Source organism: Leucopleurus acutus (genome assembly GCF_964270905.1).
Source record: "Leucopleurus acutus genome assembly, chromosome: X".
Classification (NCBI taxonomy): Eukaryota; Metazoa; Chordata; class Mammalia; order Artiodactyla; family Delphinidae; genus Leucopleurus; species Leucopleurus acutus.
The window spans coordinates 15,538,717-15,562,264 of record NC_139148.1 but is presented as its reverse complement, the minus strand read 5'-3'; the positions used below and the strand labels follow the sequence as shown (position 1 = coordinate 15,562,264).

At 43.0% G+C, this 23,548-nt stretch overlaps 2 protein-coding genes across 2 annotated transcripts in view; one reads left to right on the top strand and one right to left on the bottom strand.

Moving 5' to 3' along the window:
- The window catches only part of MAP3K15 (mitogen-activated protein kinase kinase kinase 15), a gene marked incomplete at its 5' end in the record, with an annotated part of 147,245 nt that extends 146,861 nt beyond the window's left edge, over nucleotides 1-384 (top strand). Inside the window, 1 exon segment of the mRNA XM_082864190.1 lies at nucleotides 278-384. Within this exon segment, the coding sequence (XP_082720316.1) occupies nucleotides 278-365 (88 nt within the window). The 3' untranslated portion in view covers nucleotides 366-384.
- Nucleotides 385-437: 53 nt separating this feature from the next.
- Nucleotides 438-22,614, bottom strand: PDHA1 (pyruvate dehydrogenase E1 subunit alpha 1). Its single transcript, XM_082864189.1, has 11 exons — nucleotides 22,465-22,614; nucleotides 10,477-10,536; nucleotides 9,731-9,904; nucleotides 8,811-8,937; nucleotides 8,026-8,117; nucleotides 7,103-7,195; nucleotides 6,105-6,260; nucleotides 5,776-5,847; nucleotides 3,439-3,506; nucleotides 2,175-2,283; nucleotides 438-1,678 (listed from the first exon to the last, which is right to left on the bottom strand). The coding sequence occupies exons 1-11, from the start codon at nucleotides 22,519-22,521 to the stop codon at nucleotides 1,514-1,516; spliced, it is 1,173 nt and encodes a 390-aa protein (XP_082720315.1). The 5' UTR covers nucleotides 22,522-22,614; the 3' UTR covers nucleotides 438-1,513.
- Nucleotides 22,615-23,548: the final 934 nt, after the last annotated feature.

The following is a 23,548-nucleotide window of genomic DNA, read 5'->3' as shown; positions in this document are numbered from 1 at the left end:
GCAGCAGCACTCCTGTACAGTACCTCTCGGGCCATGTCCCACTCCTGCTAAGGCACAAGTGTCACCTCCATATGTGAAGAGAACATATTCCTGTTTTAGTTAAGTAAGTTTTCAAGTTAGGGACTGCATTTTTAAGACTAGACAACAAATCTAGACAAGTCTGGAAGGATATACTATAGCTTTTGCCATAAGGGCTCCTAAAGAAGTATTCTGCTGTGTTGCTTTGAAGTTGTCTTCTCTTACGACTCTCTAAAGAAGACTCCTGTTTGTTTCGTAGTGGTGGTCTCCTCTGCAGGCTCTGGACTGCAGTCTCCCAGTACAGAAGACAGGCTCAGGGGGCCCCGGCAACCCAAGATGAGGCTTAATCAATCAGCTAAGCCAGGGGACACAGGGAGCAAAGAGCTGACAACATACACACGAATTCTGCTGCACTTACGCAAGGAAAACACCGCTTGTTCAATGAACAATTTAAGAACTTGAAGTTTTAAAGAATTATGGAAAAAATTTTAACCTTTTATTTATCAACATGTTTTCAAGGTGAGTAGAACTTGTATGTATTGTGAAAACAGTGATTGTAAAACCTGGTCTTGACATCCCAGAGTATTACGGAATCCTTAAAAATGAATTTTAATTTACTTCAATGGAAAAATATCTGCTGGAAAGGTGAAACAACAGGTGTTTAAAATAACAAAAAGGCTGGGAATCACTCTTTTAGATCACACATTCCATACATTACTATTAACTGGAATTGCACTTAAAATTCAAAAAAGATAAAATTGATAAGAATATGCCTTGTATTTAATGCCTTGTATTTAATGTTTGATATGACTGTAAATAGAAAACTATTAAGAAAATAGCTTCATATTTATACTTAATGTATAAATGGAGAAAACTAACTTATTTGGCCTTTAAAATGAAGTAGTCTTATTTAAAAATCGAATTGTCCTTCCACCCCTGCCTGGTTAGAATAAATACTGTGTTTTATTAAGGAGAAATGATGGTTCAGTGTGAACAGGCTTCAGCACCGACATGCACACAAATGGGGGCATGTGTGCACGTTAGGGTACACCAGGTAAGCTGCTGGGCACTGGGAGGGACAGGACAATGATCGCCCCACAAAAAGGTGGCAGAGTTGGACAGGCATATAAGGAATTGTTTCTCCTTTTAGTAACTAAAAAAGTATTTGTTAAACGAGTATACAACTAAACCAAATAGAACTATTTTAAAGAAGTAATTTGAAGGAGGGTTAAGCAAACTCTTATTACCTATTTTAGACCTATATAACTAAAATAACCTTTATAATAAGATCCATACTATCCTTAAGATATAACATTAAAAGACGTTGTATCTTTTAATGCAACACTGTACAAACCACATGCAATTACACTACCTATCTATCTATCTAAATCTACACTTTCTTTCTATGGGTTTTTTCCTCCTTAACAAAGTTGAGAACCCAAAGCATTCCTTACAGTTGCTGCTGAATACCCAACTGAAGGGGTACCATCTTGCATTAACTGATGGACTTAAACTTGATCCACTGGTTTGCACCCCGGACTTCAAAAGGCGGATCGCTGCAGTAGATGTGATAGCCGAGTTCTTCCAAAGGTGGTTCAGGGTCAGCTGTAGCAAACTGGGCAGCATCCTCAATTTCTTTTCTCACGTCAACATCAATTTCCTAAAAATCAATCAGATTACAGTTCAAGAGATGTTTTGAATAGACAGCAGCTTAGGTACCAACTTGTTCTACTGGGAACCTCTTGCTAGTTGTTAACTCTCTACTAGTACTGGCAGTATACCTATTATTATTGAAAATGTTAGGTTAACCATGACACAACGATCCACGAAGGGGGATTCTGGAGGACAGATACCAACATTAAGACATATACCCTGGCGAGGGCACATTTATGAATTAAAAATCTACAGTATATTTTTAGGAAAGAAGAACTGATGGTGGAGGAGGTTAATGTCCTGTGAAAAATATTGCCTTCGCCAAAAAGTTCTACATCAGGGTTTTCCCACAACATGGCTCGGAAAATTTTTGGCCAACCGAATACAATATGTACTTACCTAGTTTACCGAGTGGCAGCTTCTTGTGTAGAGAAACACTGCTCAAAAAGGAGAGCCAACCTTCAAAGGCAGACTTACTTTTAAACCATCAAGAGTCACTGTACCTTTAGTTCTTCAACACTGGCCAGATTGCTGTTCACCATCCTATCCTTGAGAAGCATGATAGGGTCACTCTTACTTCTAACTTCCTGAATTTCTTCTCGTGTACGGTAACTAGAGGGAGGGAAACAGAGTTACAAGTAGATAAGAACAGTGCCGGCACAGCAGAGACAGTCTGGGAAACACAGCAGTCTGTTTCTGAGACGAAGGAGCACATCAGTACTCACGTCACCGTAAGAAGGGCAGAATTATATACTTTCAAAATACAAGAACTCATCCTAATATTCTGTAAGGAAGAGCTGCTCGGTCTTTATAGAAAACTCTACAATGGCAATTCACCTGGCTTCTCTGGCATTCTGACAACAGGCGCCAAGTTTCTATTTGCTACTTGATCTAGAGGTCGGGCGTGAAGGTAGTGGTGGAGGCAGGGGAGATGGTTTTCTGTGGTGATAGCTATAACCTTTGAGGCAGCAGAAGGCTAAGCACAAAAAAAATGTGCCGTGCCTTGCCTTTTCTCCCTTAAGACCACAGAGCAGTGTGGCTGGCAAGAACTTGGAGAGGAGGTTTTCCGATTCTTGATTGTACAACTGACCCTTGTCCTACAGCACTTGAAATAACACTAAAAGCAAAGAAAGGCTCTACCAATTTTTTAAGAACAGAATTACACCAAGTGCTTTCTTCCATGTAAGCTGCTCTTCATAACATTTTCCCTTAGGCCTTCATTCTATACTCAAAGACTTATTACGGCTTACTTTGACTAAATCTACTCTTAATTATGCCACACTCCGGGACTGCAGCATTACATGCCAGAGTTGCCAGGTGACAAAACTCCTTTTTTTTTGACTGATTTATTTCAACATATGGAATATCCCACGTGCTACTTGGTCTTGCTCCATTCCAGCCAGAAGAGGAATATGCCATGAGAATCTGGGGTAATGCCTACAAAAGGTAAATGCCCCCAAGTATACTACTCTACCATCAGTCCTGTTTTATGCAACAATTCCTCTCTGCAATTGTTTTCTTATTGGTGCTCATGCTAACTAGCATGTACACACTAGAGGAATTTTCAGAATGCTTTCTATATTGGAACCAATTTATTGGAAGGCACGGCTTTCAGGCTCAGACTAACTACTAAATCAATGCATGAAGCCAACTGGTGTCTGGCTTCAAAAGCAAACACACACTGAAACGCTTTGCTTTTTCATCTAAGTAGCACCATTCAAAGCCCATCCACTTCGGACACCACACTCAGTTTTCCCATGACCATACCTGACTCCAGGATCACTCATGCTGTGCCCATGGTAACGGTAAGTCTGCAGCTCCATCAGTATGGGCCCCTAAAACAGAACCCAGTGGAGGTAAGGTGAAACAATGGCCACAGCCTCAAATGTACGTCCTTTCAGGATCAAATACCTTCATCAGATCTGAGTTAAGAATTTCTTCTTAGTTGATTCTCATTTCTATTACCTATTTATTGCATGTTTCATTCTCATTTTTTTTTTTTTTTTTTTTGCGGTACTCGGGCCTCTCACTGCTGTGGCCTCATCCCGTTGCAGAGCACAGGCTCAGCGGCCATGGCTCACAGGCCCAGCTGCTCCGCGGCATGTGGGATCCTCCCGGACCGGGGCACGAACCTGCGTCCCCTGCACCAGCAGGTGGACTCTCAACCACTGTGCCACCAGGGAAGCCCCATCCTCCTTATTTTTAACAGGAACTTATTAATAAAAGCCACCCCCCCCCCCGCAGCATATTTTGAATCAAAAAGGCAGACAATTCTTTATGTAATGTCAATGGGTTCTATTTCACCAGAATTGCATTTGATATATAATTCTTTAAGCACAGCATAGATTTAATTAAGAAAAGCCTATCAGAAAGCGGGGATGGCATTTATCTTCACGGTTAATATGCTAGTCTTTCTGCCCACCCCCCTCCCCCCCAGTCACAGGGGAAATCATCTATAAGCATTCTGATCAAGGCTAGAGAAAAACACTAACATAAACCTTAACAACGTAAGATGAAAAGCAAACCTCTAGTCCTCTCGTCCTTCTCCACTTCCCAGCACACATGAAGAGAGGCTGGATAGGTGACTTTCTACGTCACACCCACTTCATGCAGTGTTTCGTAGGGGACAGCAACCAATCCTGCTTCACAGAGATCTAGCTACTGTGTAACAGAAAGTTGGCAGGTGCTGATCCTGCGACTGGGAGAGCCCGGCTACCACGAGGTAGCTTGCTCATGCTACACCAGCCCCCTTTTAGAAAACAACTTTGAACAGAGGGGATGGGGTGGATCTAGGATCCTTGGGCAGTTTGGTGTAGTAGTTAAAAGAGGGCGGGGGATGGAATCCAAGTGCTTGGGTTCCAGTTCTGGCTGTACTCTATAGTAGCTACATACCTCAGTTTCTTCATCTACAAAACAGTAATTAACCCAGCTCAGAGGTGCGCCGATTAAAAAAGGTAATACCTAAGTGCTTAGCACATTGCCTGACCTATCATCTCTCAATAACTGTCACCTATTGATTGTTAATCATCCCGTAGCCATTTGGAAGCACGGCTGGTTAGGCTAAGGGGATGGTGATAAAGGGGTTTTTCCAGACCCTCCCCTAATTCCAAGATCAGGCTTTGGTCAGGCTGAGACAGTCAACACACTACAAACTACTGATCCTGTTTCCACATACTGTTGGATGCCACATATTCTTTCAGGAACTGGTGGGGGGGGATGATGATACCCACCACCCAGGGCGTGGACCCCTAGTCTCAGAGTCCTGATACAGACCAGTGAGTCCACTGCCACCAACCTGCCATCTCAGTCATCTCATTTTTTTCTTGTTCAACCGTTCTACAGCTCCCTCCCCTCTTCACCCTCTCTTCCATTTTCATCACTGCCAGCCCAATCTTATTTGCACTACTGCCCAAACACGTACGTGAGGGAAGTCACTGAAGGGTAAACCTCAGGGGCCTGCTTTCTGGGCTGTGAAACACTGATTTAGGGAGAAGAACATCTTTCCACCAGCTCAGATGGCATGTAAGCCTCTTTTTAGGCCAATCTCACTGTTCCCTTCTCCCTCCACTGCTATAACTGGAAGGGTCAAGGTTCTTAGGACTGAAACAGCAAGACTAAGACTACATAATTTAAACGTATTATTTGATTTACAAAAGACAAACTTATACTGGATGCCTATTTTACATAAGCAAAGTTCTGTGCAGGGCACTGCAGGAGTCCCCAGTCTGTTCACTCAAGGGGCTTATGATTGATGGCAGGGGGCAGGGGGGTGGAAGAGTTAGAAGCACATAATTAACCAAACCAAAAGGCAAAACAGATTGTCACAATGAAGACAGAGGCAGAATGCTGAGGGAGCACTGCAAGGAAAGATTTACCCCAAATGGGGCAAACATGGAATGTTTCCCAAGACGTGAGCTATCAAGACCATGTTATTTATATGAAGGGACCCGATTCGCTTAACTGGACCCAGCTTCTATCTTTTACACCTCAATTAGCAGCTACTCCTACATTGCTACAATAGACACAGGGGGCATTCTTTTAACTTTAAGACAGATAAATGTCATTAGAAATCTCTAGCCTAGAGGCCTACAAGAAAAATCTTACCTTTCCAGATCTACAATAGGCAGCTGCAAACCTTGTGGCCTCCCGGACACACAGGATATCCATTCCATCTACCTATTAATAAATGGGAAAGATTAAATAAACACAACATTGTAAATCAACTATACTTCAATAACATTTTAAAAATAAAAAGGAAAGGGGCAGAGCATAAATCCAACTGCCTAAAACCATTTTCACCTTACATGACCTGTTCATCCACTAAGAAAACAGAACTCTTTGATCTCTCTGAGATCTTCAAGGGCACTTGACAGAGTGCCTGGGCCCCGCAGGCCCTGAGGGTGTAGCTCCAGCTCTACAACAGGTGTCCTTACCCTCAGCCCAGGAATGAAGTCGCCTCTCTTGTAGTAATCAGTGCTGGCTGCTGCTCTCTCCACAGATGTTCCCATCCCATAGCGGTTATTCTCACAGATGAAAATACAAGGCAATTTCCACAAAGCCGCCATATTGTAAGCTTCGAATATCTGACCCTGGAAGTATGTATAAAAGTTCAAGTGGTTTCATTTTGCTGTTTTTCTCTAGACTTCATCATCCACAACAGCTGCTGCTCTACCCAGCAGAGAAAGCTTCCATAGGATGAAACGCCTCACCCACAACTAAGCTTCTGAAGCAAAGGAGTGTGTGCGCTTGGCGGGGAGCGGGGCACAGCGCAGCAAACCCATCACCTCTTTTGCCGCTAAGGAAGTGACAAACCAAGTACTACTACTTGCTTCTGTAGGGCCAAGGCAGCAGCGGAGAATACAACGGGAAAAGATGGACATGTAAGAATGTACTACGGCTGCCTAGTTGTGTGCTTCATTATAAATTCTATGAGACCCTCTGGATGACCAGAGTGAACCGGTGTCTGAGAATCGGCATCCAGAGCAGGGCCTGGCAGGGTGTCAGCCACGGACTGGTGATTACTCAGACCACGACAGAAGAGCAAGAAGAGTCAGGGCTCAGGAACTAGGAGAGGAGTCTGACAGCACCTTGGCATTCAGGGGAATGAGTCTGTACATTACGGTACTGGTTTAAGAACTGGTTTGCCAAGGATTAAAATGTAAATCAGTCCTTCCCCACAGAGTCTGTGGAGCACTGAGGTAGAGCAAAGGTGAGCGTACTCTTAGGAGTACACCTATATAAAGCGCTTGTGAAACAATGCCAGGATGTAAATCTCTAATGTGGCCACAAAACCAAATTTTAGCTTGCCAGATAAATGGCCATTTCAACTAGTAAGCAATATACTACTTCACCACAAACTGAACTATGAATATTCAACACTTTGGACATAACACTGTAATCATTATTGCCATGTTAAGAGACACAAACTCACCTGATTAGCAGCGCCATCACCATACAAAGTCAAACAGATTTCATCTTTTCCGTTATACTTACAGGCCAGAGCAATCCCAGCTCCCAGGGGCACCTAATATTAAGGACAACCAAGAAAGGAACCACAGAAATCCGTGAGGGAAGAAGTTAATGCTCTGAATGTTAACTCCTGACCAGAATGTGAGATAGAAATGACACTGTCCCTACCCCAACCCTGTCTCTGCTTACCCTACCCCCAATATTATAAACAAACTAGCAAAGTAACACGAATAACTACTATCGTATTCTATGTCAACCATTTAGCAATAACATTTATGCATTCAGAGATTCAACTGCTAATCCTGAAGAGCCAAAAAAAGAAAAAGAAACCAAGGATTAAAAAAAATACCAAAAACAAACCAAAAAACCCAGATGCTAGAACCTTAATATATTAGAAAGTAAACCGAACAATCTAGATACGATCTTCTGCTGTTCCTTGTCCATTATTTACTAACTGATGAGAACAAGGAGGACGGCATAACCACAGAAGCTGGCTTTAGATTCAAACTAGGCCCTTAAGATCCTGACCACCTGCTTCTCCTGGTCTGGTACCAGTGCCAGCACTGTCTACAGCAGGGAGAGAGGTGTGGCCAAGAGGATGTGACAAAGCAATTAAATATCAATTAAACGGCAAAGGTATAGTTCTACTGCTAGAGGCTCTTGCTTACTTATAAAACATAACAAGTACCTAAAAGGAAACATTTTAAATCACTGTACAAATCTATTTATTAAATGATAGGGTATGACGCAAGAGGTCATTTAAAGCACACCGTTCCCCCCAAGTACTGAAGTACTTCGGAGGGAAGTTGTCTGGGGTACAGAATATTGCACAGATGTGGGCCAGGGCCAAATCCAGAAAATCATACAATCCTAGTCCTCAACTACCTGAGCTCCCACGATGCCATTGCCCCCGTAGAAGTTCTTGGCGTACATATGCATCGATCCTCCTTTTCCTTTAGCACAACCTCCTCTTCGTCCTAGAAGTGGCACCACACAAACATGACACATCAAAACCAAATATATAAAACAAACAAAAACACACCCTGAGTATTTACGTAGAGGCTCAACCATTAGAACTCAGAAACCAATTCAACTACATAAGCACCTGTCCCTCTATGCAAATACCTAGACAAGTCCTCCTTGTCTCCTGGCCCTTTTATAATGAAGATCAGACCAGTCCCATGTCCTTGACCTTTCCAACGTTTTCAGCTCTCTAATCACTGAGTTTTCTTCAGATGTTAGTGTGGTACCCTAGACTTTTTTTTTTTTTTGGCCAGTTACAAACATCTGATTTCTCCTACACTCGCATAAGAGTCAAGGGGGACAAAGGGACTGTTGAGAAGATTCTACCCAATGAATTTCTACCCAATGAAATACTTATACTCAATTTACTTTCTTTGCTAGATTTCTATTGGCATGCTTGAGTGATAAACACTATTCTGATTTTATAGAGCTGACCTTTACCTGAGAGGCCAGACAACCTCAAAAAATGGTCAGTTTACTCAAAAGCACAATAGAGGTACCAGAGCACCAAAAGGGAGAGGTTTTTTTGGTTTCAGCTTTTTTTTTTTTAACCCTCAAAAAGGTTTCAATGTTAACTTATAAACGGTTAGCATCTTAATAGGAGATCTGAAAACTTAATTTCCCCTTTTTGTAAATTAGTAGCAAACCTGTAAGCTCTGCGAGAATTGCTCGGACAGAAAGCCCACGAGTAAACGTAAAGCCGTGAGCCCGATATGCTGTGATCAGATGGTCTGTGGGGTTTATGCCGGCCTCCAGGCCCACACAACAAGCTTCCTGCATTCAAGGAAGAAGTGGCAATGAGTCAGTACAGTACGCCATTTCTAGTTAAAAGGTTTCCTACACTATTATGAAATATTTGGCCCAGTAGAACTCTTCATTAATAACAGCAAGTACCTCTACTTTACACCAGAAACAGAGTAGAGGGTAAGGCCCAAGCCAGAGCCATAAACTGGCAATGCACAGATACGTTTCTTTTAAGCCTGTATGGTGATGTGAAAAAATCCTGAATCAAATGTGAACATTAAAATATTGGGGAATTTCACATGAAAATAGAGACGTCTGTCTTCTCTCGAAGACATCAGCAACAGGAAGCATTAGCCCCGTATTTCCACATGGCACCAACTGGCTGGACTACCAGCCAGTTATGACTACCCCTGCGGGTGGGCCCCGTCTGTTCCACTTCACCACTAGTCCCTGTCACCTTTCTCGATACTTCATACAGCTGGCAGCCTTCACTCATGTATTCTACCTAACTGGTCCCTGGTAGGCATTTGATTTCATAAACCTTGGCCTAAACCTACAAAACAAAAAACAAAACAAAAACCCGTCCCCCAAAAGTATACTCAGTACAGGTGATCATAATGCTATAAAGGCACAGGAAGTCAGCAATATGATACATGAGTCAATTCTTTAGCATAAGCTTCCTAGCAGGTCTCAGCATTCTCATGTTTATTCTAAAATACCAGCCTCAAATCCTTCAGACAGATAAAGCAGGGTAAAAGCCAATAAACACACACCATACTTCAATTCCTAAGTAACACAGTTTTACTACAAAACTACCACCCACCTGACCATCACACAAGTGACAGAAACCACGAATAATTTTCTGTTTATATAGCTGATCTGCTTTTAACTCCATTCGACGAACAGTCTGCATCATCCTGTAGTATTTGAGCCCATCCTCCCTGGTGAGCACCGTAGTGACAGGAGGGCCCTCTTCCAGCCGGTGAAGATCACATTTCTGAAATGGAATCAGACAGTTATCTCTCAGTCACTACAATGTAAACACTGCCAACCCACTCTAAGATCTAACTCGAAATATTTAAATCGAAAACCAGCAAATACTGAACTTGAAAACCAGCAGGCGAGCACATCAGAAATGCTGCATATTGCTTCTGATTCCTTCATAAAACTGACTGTGCAATGAGATGGGGTTTTGGAGAAAGGAAGTCTTTCTAAGATGACTTTCACTGAAAACCCCTAGAAGTCAACTGAGTTACAGGTTGAAAGACAAACTTTCAAAGAAGCATTCTAAGAATCTTCTTATTCAAACATGTTACCAAACCACATTTCAAGTCTTAGAGTAGGTCTTCAATCTTTTTAGCTTGCTCTCCTGCTCCAAACTACCAAAAACCTGCTACATAAAAGGAGTAAATTCTAATTTTTGCTAACTTCTCTGAATCTTCGATTCTAGAACATTTGGAATAAAATGGTGAAAAACATGAATATCAAAATGCTGTACTGCAGAGGTAAAACTATATATCAAAGTGTACCTGTGGAAAAAAATTTAACACGAAGCAGAACACCTCTTACCTTAATTTCAAATGTAGCATCATTTGCAAAATTACGGGATGCCACCAGCACTCTGCTTGCCTTGAAAGATCAAAATATACAAGTATATCAGTGCTTTTTATTGTCGGTTATTTTTGAGTTATTATTCTTATTAATCAGTTCTCAGGATGCAGTCCTAGAACTCTAAGAGCCCTAACACATTCATGGGCTTATCTTCCATTCTGTTCACTGTGTTGGGATCTTGTCCTCCAAAAGGAATCCATGCTTTGGCCAAAGAAACATGATGGTACCCCCATCTAAAGGCAAACTGCAGAAACCCGTCTACATAGTCACTTTGTTTTCAAAGAAATTACAGTGAAAATGTAATGAAGTTAATGGCCAAATCGAAGAGACCAGATAATCTGTGGGGTATGTTTATGCTATTCTTAGTCATAACCACATACGTTGAGCAAGCTAATGCTTTACTTCCAGAATAGTTCTTCAAATAAAACTATGATTCAACTCCTATTTCAGGCAAATCACTTCTCTATGAAACGGTTCTATAAGAAAAATATTGTAAACTACACAAAGCATGAGATAGACACCTTAGTGAGAAATGTACAACACAAAAGAAAAGATACTTAGCGTTCCCTGACTTAAAAAAAACAAAAGATTTGAGGGATGTTTTATGATTCGAAGAGCACCAGAAGGAAGATGTTCTCTACAACTCCCTTCCTTTTTTTTTTTTTTTTTTGAAATAATAAATGCTTCTCGAGAGGGCAGACAGCAGAAGCAAGAACAACTACAATCCTGCAGCCTGTGGAACAAAAACCACATCCACAGAAAGACAGACAAGATGAAAAGGCAGAGGGCTATATACCAGATGAAGAAACAACATAAAACCCCAGAAAAACAACTAAATGAAGTGGAGATAGGCAACCTTCCAGAAAAAGAATTCAGAATAATGATAGTGAAGATGATCCAGGACCTCGGGAAAAGAATGCAGGCGAACATAGAGAAGATGCAAGAAGTGTTTAACAAAGACCTAGAAGTATTACAGAAAAAACAAACAGAGATAAACAATACAATAACTGAAATGAAGACAACACTAGAAAGAATCAATAGCAGAATAACTGAGGCAGAAGAACAGATAAGTGACCTGGAAGACAGAATGGTGGAATTCACGGCTGCGGAACAGACTAAAGAAAAAAGAACGAAAAGAAATGAAGACAGCCTAAGAGACCTCTGGGACAACATGAGACATGACAACATTCACATTATAAGGGTCCCAGAAGGAGAAGAGAGACAAAAAACCAGAGAAAATATTTGAAGAGATTATAGTTGAAAACTTCCCTAACATGGGAAAGGAAATAGCCACCCAAGTCCAGGAATCGCAGAGAGTCCCATACAGGATAAACCCAAGGAGAAACACGCCGAGACACATAGTAATCAAATTGGCAAAAATTAAAGACAAAGAAAAATTACTGAAAGCAGCAAGGGAAAAACAACAAATAACATACAAGGGAACTCCCATAAGGTTAACAGCTGATTTCTCAGCAGAAGCTCTACAAGCCAGAAGGAGTGCAATGACATATTTAAAGTGATGAAAGGGAAGAACCTACAAGCAAGATTACTCTACCCGGCAAGGATCTCATTCAGATTCGGTGGAGAAATCAAAAGCTTTACAGACAAGCAAAAGCTAAGAGAATTCAGCACCACCAAACAAGCTCTACAACACATGCTAAAGGAACTTCTCTAAGTGGGAAACACACGGGAAGAAAAGGACCTACAAAAACAAACCCAAAACAATTAAGAAAATGGTCATAGGAACATACATATCGATAATTACCTTAAACGTGAATGGATTAAATGCTCCCACCAAGAGACACAGGCTTGCTGAATGGATACAAAAACAAGACCCATATATATGCTGGCTACAAGAGACTCACTTCACACCTAGGGACACATACAGACTGAAAGTGACAGGATGGAAAAAGATATTGCATGCAAATGGAAACCAAAAGAAAGCTGGAGTAGCAATTCTCATATCAGACAAAATAGACTTTAAAATAATATTACAAGAGACAAGGAAGGACACTACATAATGATCAAGGGATCAATCCAAGAAAAATATATAACAATTATAAATATACATGCACCCAACATAGGAGCACCTCAATACATAAGGCAACTGCTAACAGCTATAAAAGAGGAAATCGACAGGAACACAACAGTGGGGGACTTTAACACCTCACACCAATGGACAGATCATCCAAAATGAAAATAAATAAGGAAACAGAAGCTTTAAATGACACAATACACCAGATAGATTTAATTGATATTTATAGGACATTCCATCCAAAAATAGCAGATTACACTTTCTTCTCAAGGGCGCACGGAACATTCTCCAGGACAGATCACATCTTGGGTCACAAGTCCAGCCTCAGCAGATTTAAGAAAACTGAAATCATATCAAGCATCTTTTCTGACCACAACACTATGAGACTAGAAATGAATTCCAGGGAAAAAAACGTAAAAAACACAAACACATGGAGGCTAAACAAGACGTTACTAAAAAACCAAGAGATCACTGAAGAAATCAAACAGGAAATCAAAAAATACCTAGAGACAAATGACAATGAAAAACACGGTGATCCAAAACCTATGGGATGCAGCAAAAGCATTTCTAAAAGGGAAGTTTATAGCTATACAAGCCTACCTCAAGAAACAAGAAAAAATCTCAAATAAACAATCTAACCGTACACCTATAGGAACTAGAGAAAGAGGAACAAACAAAACCCAAAGTTAGCAGAAGGAAAGAAATCATAAAGATCAGAGCAGAAATAAATAAAATAGAAACAAAGAAAACAATTACAAAGATCAATAAAACTAAAAGCTGGTTCTTTGAGACGATAAACAACACTGATAAACCATTAGCCAGACTCATCAAGAAAAAGAGGGAGAGGACTCAAATCAATAAAATTAGAAATGAAAAACGAGAAGTTACAACAGACACTGCAGAAATACAAAGCATCCTAAGAGACTACTACAAGCAACTCTATGCCAATAAAATGGACAACCTGGAAGAAATGGACAAATTCTTAGAAAGGTATAACCTTCCAAGACTGAACCAGGAAGGAATAGAAAATATGAACCGACCAATCACAAGTAATGAAATTGAAACTGTGATTAAAAATCTTCCAACAAACAAAAGTCCAGGACCAGATGGCTTTACAGGTGAATTCTATCAAACATTCAGAGAAGAGCTAACACCCATCCTTCTCAAACTCTTCGAAAACATTGCCGAGGAAGGAACACTCCCAAACTCATTCTATGAGGCCACCATCACCCTGATACCAAAACCAGACAGGGATACTACAAAAAAAGAAAATTACTGACCAATATCACTGATGAATATAGATGCAAAGATCCTCAACAAAATACTAGCAAATAGGATCCAACAACACATTAAAAGGATCATACACAGCAACAAAAAAAAAAAAAAAAAAACTCTCCAGAAAGTAGGCATAGAGGGAACCTACCTCAACATAATAAAGGCCATATATGACAAACCCACAGCAAACATCATTCTCAGTGGTGAAAAACTGAAAGCATTTCCTCTAAGATCAGGAACAAGACAAGGATGTCCACTCTCACCACCATTATTCAACAAAGTTTTGGAAGTCCTAGCCACAGCAATCAGAAAAGAAAAAGAAAGAAAACAAATACAAATTGGAAAAGAAGAAGTAAAACTGTCACTGTCTGCGGATGACATGATACTATACATAGAGAATCCTAAAGATGCTACCAGAAAACTACTAGAGCTAATCAATGAATCTGGTAAAGTAGCAGGATACAAAATTAATGCACAGCAATCTCTTGCATTCCTATACACTAATGATGAAAAATATGAAAGAGAAATTAAGGAAACACTCCCATTTACCATTGCAACAAAAGGACGAAAATACCTAAGAATAAACCTACCTAGGCAGACAAAAGACCTGTATGCAGAGAATTATAAGACACTGATGAAAGAAATTAAAAATGACACCAACAGATGGAGAGATATACCATGTTCTTGGATTGGAAGAATCAATATTGTGAAAATGACTATACTACCCAAAGCAATCTACAGATTCAATGCAATCCCTATCAAATTACCAATGGCATTTTTTAAGAGCTAGAACAAAAAATCTTAAAATTTGTATGGAGACACTAAAGACCCCGAATAGCCAAAGCAGTCTTGAGGGAAAAAAACGGAGCTGGCGGAATCAGACTCCCTGACTTCAGACTATACTACAAAGCTACAGTAATCAAGACAATATGGTACTGGCACAAAAACAGAAACAGCGATCAATGGAACAAGATAGAAAGCCCAGAGATAAACCCACACACCTATGGTCAATTAATCTACAACAGAGGAGGCAAGGATATACAATGGAGAAAAGATAGTCTCTTCGATAAGTGGTGCTGGGAAAACTGGACTGCTACATGTAAAAGAATGAAATCAGAACACTCCCTAACACCATACACACAAAAAAAACTCAAAATGGATTAGAGACCTAAATGTAAGACTGGACACTATAAAACTCTTAGAGGAAAACATAGGAAGAACACTCTCTGACATAAATCACAGCAAGATCGTTTTTGATCCACCTCCTAGAGTAATGGAAATAAAAACAAAAATAAACAAATGGGACCTAATGAAACTTCAAAGCTTTTGCACAGCAAAGGAAACCACAAACAAGATGAAAAGACAACCCGCAGAATGGGAGAAAATATTTGCAAATGAATCAACAAAGGATTAATCTCCAAAATATATAAAAAGCTCATGCAGCTCAACATTAAAGAAACAAACAACCCAACCCAAAAATGGACAGAAAACCTAAATAGACATTTCTCCAAAGAAGACATACACATGGCCAAGAAGCACATGAAAAGCTGCTCAACCTCACTAATTATTAGAGAAAGGCAAATCAGAACTACAATGAGGTATCACCTCACACCAGTTAGAATGGGCATCATCAGAAAATCTACAAACAACAAATGCTGGAGAGGGTGTGGAGAAAAGGGAACTCTCTTGCACTGTTGGTGGGAATGTAAATTGATACAGCCACTATGGAGAACAGTATGCAGGATCCTTAAAAAACTAAAAATAGGGCTTCCCTGGTGGTGCAGTGGTTGAGCGTCTGCCTGCCGATGCAGGGGACGCAGGTTCGTGCCCTGGTCTGGGAAGATCCCACATGCCGCGGAGCGGCTGGGCCCGTGAGCCATGGCCGCTGAGCCTGCGCGTCCGGAGCCTGTGCTCCGCAACGGGAGAGGCCACAACAGTGAGAGGCCCGCGTACCGCAAAAAAAAAACCTCAAAATAGAATTACCATATGATCCAGCAATCCCAGTACTGGGCGTATACCCAGAGGAAACCATAATTCTGAAACACACATGCACCCCAGTGTTCATTGCAGCACTATTTACAATGGCCAGGTCATGGAAGCAACCTAAATGCCCATCAACAGACGAATGGATAAAGAAGTTGTGATACATATATACAACGGAGTATTACTCAGCCATAAAAAGGAATGAAATTGGGTCATTTGTTGAGACGTGGATGGATCCAGAGACTGTCATACAGAGTGAAGTAAGTCAGAAAGAGAAAAACAAGTATCGTATATTAACACATGTATGTGGAACCTAGAAAAATGGTACAGATGAACCGGTTTGCAGGGCAGAAGTTGAGACACAGATGTAGAGAACAAACGTATGGACACCAAGGGGGGAAAGCCGCGGTGGGGTGGGGATGGTGGTGTGATGAATTGGGTGATTGGGATTCACAGGTATACACTGATGTGTATAAAACTGATGACTAATTAAGAACCTGCTGTATAAAAAAATAAATAAAATTCAAAATTTTAAAAAAATAAAATAAAAGCTTCTCATTTATTACTGGGAAAAAACCAGATTAGCCAGCTGTTTTTTCAGTGGGTGAAATTCTGATAAAAATGCCTCTGAGGTTGATCTGTCGTTAGATCAAGCAAGGTGACCTATGTGCAACTTGGACCATTGCTTGGGCTCAAAACAGATCTCGGAGCTGGTGTCACTGACTCATGCCATTTGGTGTGCAGATTGGTGGCATCTGTGTTTTAACCTCAATTCCTATTGCTACAGAATTCCTATTCTGAGGCTTAGAGGGGCAGGCCTCTGACTGCACTGTTGCCATCTCAGTTGAGGGGGTGGGACCTGCAATGAGTTTTCAGTGAAGCTTTTCTCTCGGTGCTGATGAGATTCATGCTACCTGAGTTGCCCAAAGCCATAGAGCACTTAACTGTTGGGGCTGGGGTACAAACCCAGCAAATCTGGCTCCAAGGTCTGTGTCACCTCACCTTAAGCACTTCACCCCCACGAGCTGCCTCCTCAAACCCGCACGGCCGCCGAAGAATCCCAGTGCTCCCTTTTTTTTTTTTTTGGCCACGCCGCACAGCATGTGGGATCTTAGTTCCCCAACCAGGGATCAAACCTGCGCCCCCTGCACTGGAAGCGCAGAATCTTAACCATTGAACCGCCATGGAAATCCCCAGTGCTCCCTTGTTCATGTTCAGGTGGCTGTCACTGTTTGGTGGGGGGAAGGGGCGCGGGTAAAAAGCTGCCAGAAATGTTTCCTTTTCACTCTGCTCACAGCAATAGTACTCTGTGTGATGGCTAAGGTCCAGGTTAGACCACAAACATTTAATCAGTTAGGAGGACTGTACTACTTTAGCCACATTCTGCCACGCCACGCATACGTAAACCAATATGACTTCTTCTCATGCAGACTTGAAGAGCATTCTTCAGACCCCACAAAAAGTACTTTTGATATGTTCATACAGTGTGTTACCTTACCATCCAACCTGTAGCAATGGTCTTGATCTTGGTGAGAAGGGGTAAGGTTGATCTGCTAAGTGTACAAGCCAACAGGCAGAAAGCTATTATCTAGTGATCTCTTCACCCATCAATATACCATTATCCAATAAAGCCAACAAAAACCATGACATTGCTGGAGGAAAAAAGTTGAACTGTTAGAGACAAATGCTTCAGTTAAGTTAGAGATTGAGAGAGTCCAATACATCTAAGAATAAGTGAAAAAAATTGAGAAATTTGGGAAGAAGAAAAGTTGAGAAGTATGAGGTGACAAACAAAACGTTATGTTCGGCAATCATGAAATGGATATGTTATTTTTGACAGTTAAATTGTTTTGGGGGGCTAGAAATATATATATCTTGTCTTGCAAAATAAATCTCCAGATACAACTACAGAAACTGCATTTTGGAGACTGAAAACTAACGACCAAACCAGTCAAGCAACAGTAACCAAGAAAAGGAAAAACTCTCTTTCTCCATCCTAAATTCCTAACAAGAAGCAATGACAGTTCTACATAATAAAGAGCAAGAAGGTAAGGTCAAAGATTTTGACTGTCAGAAAGCTACTTAGATACTTTCTCCCATTTCATTACTATGAATCTCAAAAATAGTAAGATTCACTGATACAATGGGTGAAAGGAGCCACATTAAGCGAAAGTTAAGCTAAAAGTCATATCAGAAGTTGGGGGGGGGCCTTTCTCACCTTCTGAGATGGCCCACACTCTGTGGAGTCTGTTTCTCTCTAAATAAATCCACTTCTTACCTATCACTTTGTCTCTCACTGACTTCTTTCTGCGATGAGACATCAAGAACCTGAGCTTCGGGGCTTCCCCGGTGGCACAGTGGTTAGGAATCTGCCTGCCAGTGCAGGGGACACGGGTTCGAGCCCTGGCCCGGGAAGATCCCACATGCCACGAGAAACTAAGCCCATGCGCCACAACTACTGAGCCTGTGCTCTAGAGCCCACGAGCCACAACTACTGAGCCCGTGTGCCACAACTACTGAAGCCCGTGCGCCTAGAGCCCGTGCTCCGCAACAAGAGAAGCCACCGCAGTGAGAAGCCCGCGCACCACAACGAAGAGTAGCCCCCGCTTGCCGCAACTGGAGAAAGCCCACGCGCAGCAACGAAGACCCAACGCAGCCAAAAGTAATAAACAAATAAAATAAATAAAAATAAAACAAAACAAAAAAAAAGAAGTGTGAGGGAGATTTGGATCAAGATGGTGGAGGAGTAGGACGTGGAGCTCACCTTCTCCCACAAGTATCAATACACCAAAAATACATCTACGTGTGGAACGGTTCTCACAGAACATCTACTGAGCTCTGCCAGAAGACCTCAGACACCCAAGAGGGCAAGAAAATCTCCACATAACTGGGCAGGACAAAAGAAAAAAGAAAAAAAAAGAGAGAAGGCAATCAGGACGGGACCTGCGCCCCTGGGAGGGAGCTGTGAAAAAGAAAATGTTTCCACACCCTGAGAAGTCCCCTCACTGGTGGAGATATCACCCAGGACAGAGGTGGACCTTCGGAACCTCGGAGGAGCGTGCAGCAACTGGTCTGCGGAAAGCAAAGCGGAGAGAGACCTACACAGACGGTTGGTACCACGACCTTGCACTCCCCAGCTTGAGAAGCTCCTCCACTGGGCTGGGCAAGGGCTGGGTGCTGAGGTTTGGGCTTCGGAGGTCAGACCCAGGGAGAGGACTGGAGTTGGCTACGTGGAGACGACAGCCTGCGGGGGCTGGAGTGTGGTGCACTATAACTGAGGGAATACGGGAAGAAGCTTGGGCCCTTCAGAAAGGCAAGGGGCCATTGTTGGGGGGTGCACGAAGAGAGAGGTGGGACCGCCATAGGAGCTTCTTTCTCCGTGCGCGCACTCTCAGGCAGCAGGGCACCACCTACACGAGCTCCGGGGGGCGGACTCGAGCCGCCACTGCCATCTCGGACTCCAGAGGCGGATGCAGACCACTGCAGCTGCCAAGGGTCCCGTGACTGGGCACCCACCACTGCCCCCACCCTCCCCGGGAGCACACGCGGGCCACGCACCTGCACATCCCCTATCAAGGGGATAACGACCAGCACACGCAGAGGAAAGAGACGGCAAGAATCCAAACCAAAAACAGCCCTCATGCCAAAAAAATATTCAACCCACACAAACTACGCAGGGAGGCACCTGCATATAAGTAGCCCTCCAAGACTACAGTAAATAACTGTTTCTCCTAAATTCAGAGAGTAAAAAAAATATAAGCAAAATGAAGAAGCAGAGGAACTACTCTCAGTTAAAAGACCAAGAAAATTCCCCTGAAGGAACAAACAATGAAACTAGGGTTTCAGTCTAGTAGATACCAAGTTCAAAAAGGAGATAATGAAAATACTGAAGGACTTAAGAAAGGCTACCGACAGAAATGCAGAGTACTGTAAGAAGAAACTAGAAACTAGAAAGAGGAGCCAAGAAAAATTAGAAACTTCATTTGCTGAGACGAAAGCTGAGCTAAAGGCAATGAATAGCAGAATGAATAATGCAGAAGAAAGAATAAGTGACCTCGAAAGTAGAATAGTGGAAATTACCCAATCAAAACAGCAGACAGAAAGGCAAGTGAAAAAAAATGAAAGCAATATAAGAGACCTATGGGATAATATAAAGTGTGCCAATCTACGCATAATAGGGATTCCAGAAGGAGAAGAAAGAGAAAAGGGGACTGAAAATGTACTTGAAGAAATTATGACTGAAAACTTCCCAAGCCTAAAGAAGGAAGCAGATATCCAGATACAGGAAGCACAGAGGGTCCCAACAAGATGAACCAAACAGACCTACACCAAGACATTTTATTATAATAAAATGGCAAAAGTTAAAGAGAGGATTTTAAAGGCAGCAAGTGAAAAACAACGTGTTAGTTACAAGGGAATCCCCATAAGGCTATCGGCTGATTTCTCTACAGAAATGCTGCAGGCCAGAAGGGAGTGGCAAAATATATTCAAGCCTTGAAAGGGAAACATCTGCAACCTAGAATACGCTACCCAGCAAGATGATCATTTAGAATAGGAGAAGAAATAAAGAATTTCTCAGACACGCAAAAACTAAAAGAATTCAGCAATACTAAACCTACCCTAAAAGAAATACTCCAAGTTCTTCTCTATATAGAAAAGAAGATATAGGAAGGAGGAAGTCACAATTGGAAAGTAAATCACTTAAATTAGCCACTATACAGATCAAAACAAAAACAAAAAAACCTATTTGTGAAAGTGATGATAAACACAAGGAACAGCAGAAGAATAAACATGAAGATGTAATCAAAAGGACATCAAGGGCTTCCCTGGTGGCGCAGTGGTTGAGAGTCCGCCTGCCAATGCAGGGGACGCGGGTTCGTGCCCCGGTCCGGGAAGATCCCACATGCCGCGGAGCGGCTGGGCCCATGAGCCATGGCCGCTGAGCCTGCGCGTCCGGAGCCTGTGCTCCGCAACGGGAGAGGCCACAACAGTGAGAGGCCCGCGTATGGCAAAAAAAAAAAAAAAAAAAAGGGGGGGGGGCTTCCCTGGTGGCGCAGTGGTTGAGAGTCCGCCTGCCGACGCAGGGGACACGGGTTCGTGCCCCGGTCCGGGAAGATCCCACATGCCACGGAGCGGCTGGGCCCGTGGGCCATGGCCGCTGAGCCTGCGCGTCCAGAGCCTGTGCTCCGCAACGGGAGAGGCCACAGCAGTGAGAGGCCCGCGTACCGCAAAAAAAAAAAAAAAAAAAAAAAAAGACATCAAAATCATAAGATGTGGGGAAGGAGAGTGACAAAATGTACATTTGTTTTTTTAGAATGCATTTGAGCCTATATGACTACCAGTCTAAAGCAAACAGATACAGGAAGGGGTTCACATACTTGAAAAACAGGGCAACTGCAAGTCAAAAACATACAATAGATTCACAAAAACCAGAAAGAAAACACAAGCATAAAATAAAAGGAAATCCTCAAACCACAAAAAGAAAGGAACAAAGAGGAAACATAGAATAAACTGGAAAACAAGGTTTAAAATGGCAATGAATACATACGTATCAATAATTACCTTAAATGTCAGTAATGCTCCAATCAAAAGACACAGAGTGGCAGACTGGATTAAAAAAAAACCAAGAGCCTAAAATATGCTGCCTACAAGACACCCACTTTAGGGCAAAGGACACAGAAAGATTGAAAGTGAGGGAATGCAAACGGAAATGACAAGAAAGCGGGGGTTGCAATACTCATATCAGACAAAATAGACTTTAAAACAAATAGCATAAAGAAAGATAAAGAACACTATATAATGATTTTACACCCGTCAACATATATGAACCTAATATAGGAGCACCCAAATACATAAAACAAATACTAACAGACATAAAGGGAGAAATGGACCGGAATACAGTACTGGTAGGAGCCTTTAACACCCCACTCACATCAATGGACAGAACTTCCATACAGAGAATCAATAAGGCAACAGAGATCCTAAATGATAATAACCATGCTTAACACAGGTAGCACCTACTATGTACCACGCGCTACCGGGAAAGGTTTACATATTTGTCACTCGTTTAAGCCTCACCGTCCCTCATCCTCATTTAAAAAAAAAAACAAAAAAACACAACCCCACGGGCTAAGTACTCTCATCTCCATGTTAGAGATGAGGAAACTGAGCACGGGGATCTTGAAGAAAAAACAAAAACCTCTTACTCAAGGTCACAGGGCTAGCAGCTGGTGAAACTGAAGTGTGAATGGAGCCACTCTGTCTCCGGGTTCCCGGTCAAGAGGAAGATTTAAAATGAGTGGGCTGGGAAGAGGCGGTCAACTGGGGACTCGAGGAATCCCAAAGCCCCCTTCTCTGTCTGAGGTAAACGAACGGGCCCTTCCAGAGCGCACCGACCAGGCCGGCACCGGGAGCCGCGCCTGACCTCCACACGGACCTTGTAAAGCTCCCCCTCCCTCAGTCGGCGCCCGACGGCCGAGCCACCGCTCCCCTCGCGGCCAGGAGCGGAGCGCACGACGTGGACGCAGGACAAAGGCCCGCGGCTCCACAAGGCCCGGCCCGCCCGGCCCACTCAGCCCGCTCGTCCTGCCCTCTGGCGTCCTCCGGCCTCGGGCCCACTCGCGCCCCACCCCGGGTCGCTCACGCCACCTCACCGGCTTCTGGGCGACGCCCAACAACACGCGGGAGACGGCGGCGAGCATCTTCCTCATGGAGTGCGGGCAGTGGCGGCAGCGGCGACTCCCAACGGCCCAAGCAGCGCGGCCCAGGTGCCTCCAAGTCTCCTTCAGGTTCTCGGAGCGGACGCTACCGCTTCACGCCAGCACGACGCGACGGAAACGTCACGCGCCTCGCCGGGCCGCGGGCCAACCAGAACGGCTCCCAGGGCGTGCCCCGCCCACCTGAGGCCCGCGGCCGCCCATTGGGTGTCAGAGCCAGAGGGCGAGGCTGAGGGATCTTTCCGTCAGCAAGCAGCCGGCAGGTGAGGCGCCGGAGACCTGAGGGTGCCTGCGTGGGAAAGTGAGGCCACACCTCCAGGCCCCGCGGGAAAAGGACCTGCTTGGATTTTGCACCCCAGCTGAGCCACGCACGATCGTGCAAGGCCAATCCTACTGAGCGTCCAGCCCTGCCGGTGCCGCAACTTTGAAGCCTTTGCTCAATACACAAGATGGTGAAGATTAATATCCCTGGGGGAGGCCAAAAGACAGAACACCTGGTTTCTATAAATGGCTCTGCCGCTAACTTTTCTTTTAGAGATCATGTGACAGTTGTAAGTCTTCCCTATCTGCTGTGAGCTAGGATTTGATGAAATAAAATTCATATTTTAAGGCAAGACAAGAAAAATTTAAACAAACTGTTTTTACTCTGCCCGTCTGGGCCTCCTGCCTCCCCTCTCGTGTGCATTGTGCATCTGCATTTATGCATTAACCTGAACTCCCTAATGGCAGAAATACCTGCTCAACCATAAACATGAATTGTTCTTTTTCTAGCGCCAGCCATGTAACCCCTTTGAAGATAACATTCCTTTCTCAATCCTGTAAGGGATCACGATGACCCACCACTCACCTTGGATGTGCATACATCTTTGGTGAATTTTATGTACAATGCCAATGTATCATTTCCCTTAAAGATAGCGACGGGTACAGAACAGACCAGGTCACATGACCTGGGGAGATACGGGGCCACAGCTAATGGAAGTTCTTAGCTTAAATACTTACATATAACCTCATTAATGTCACT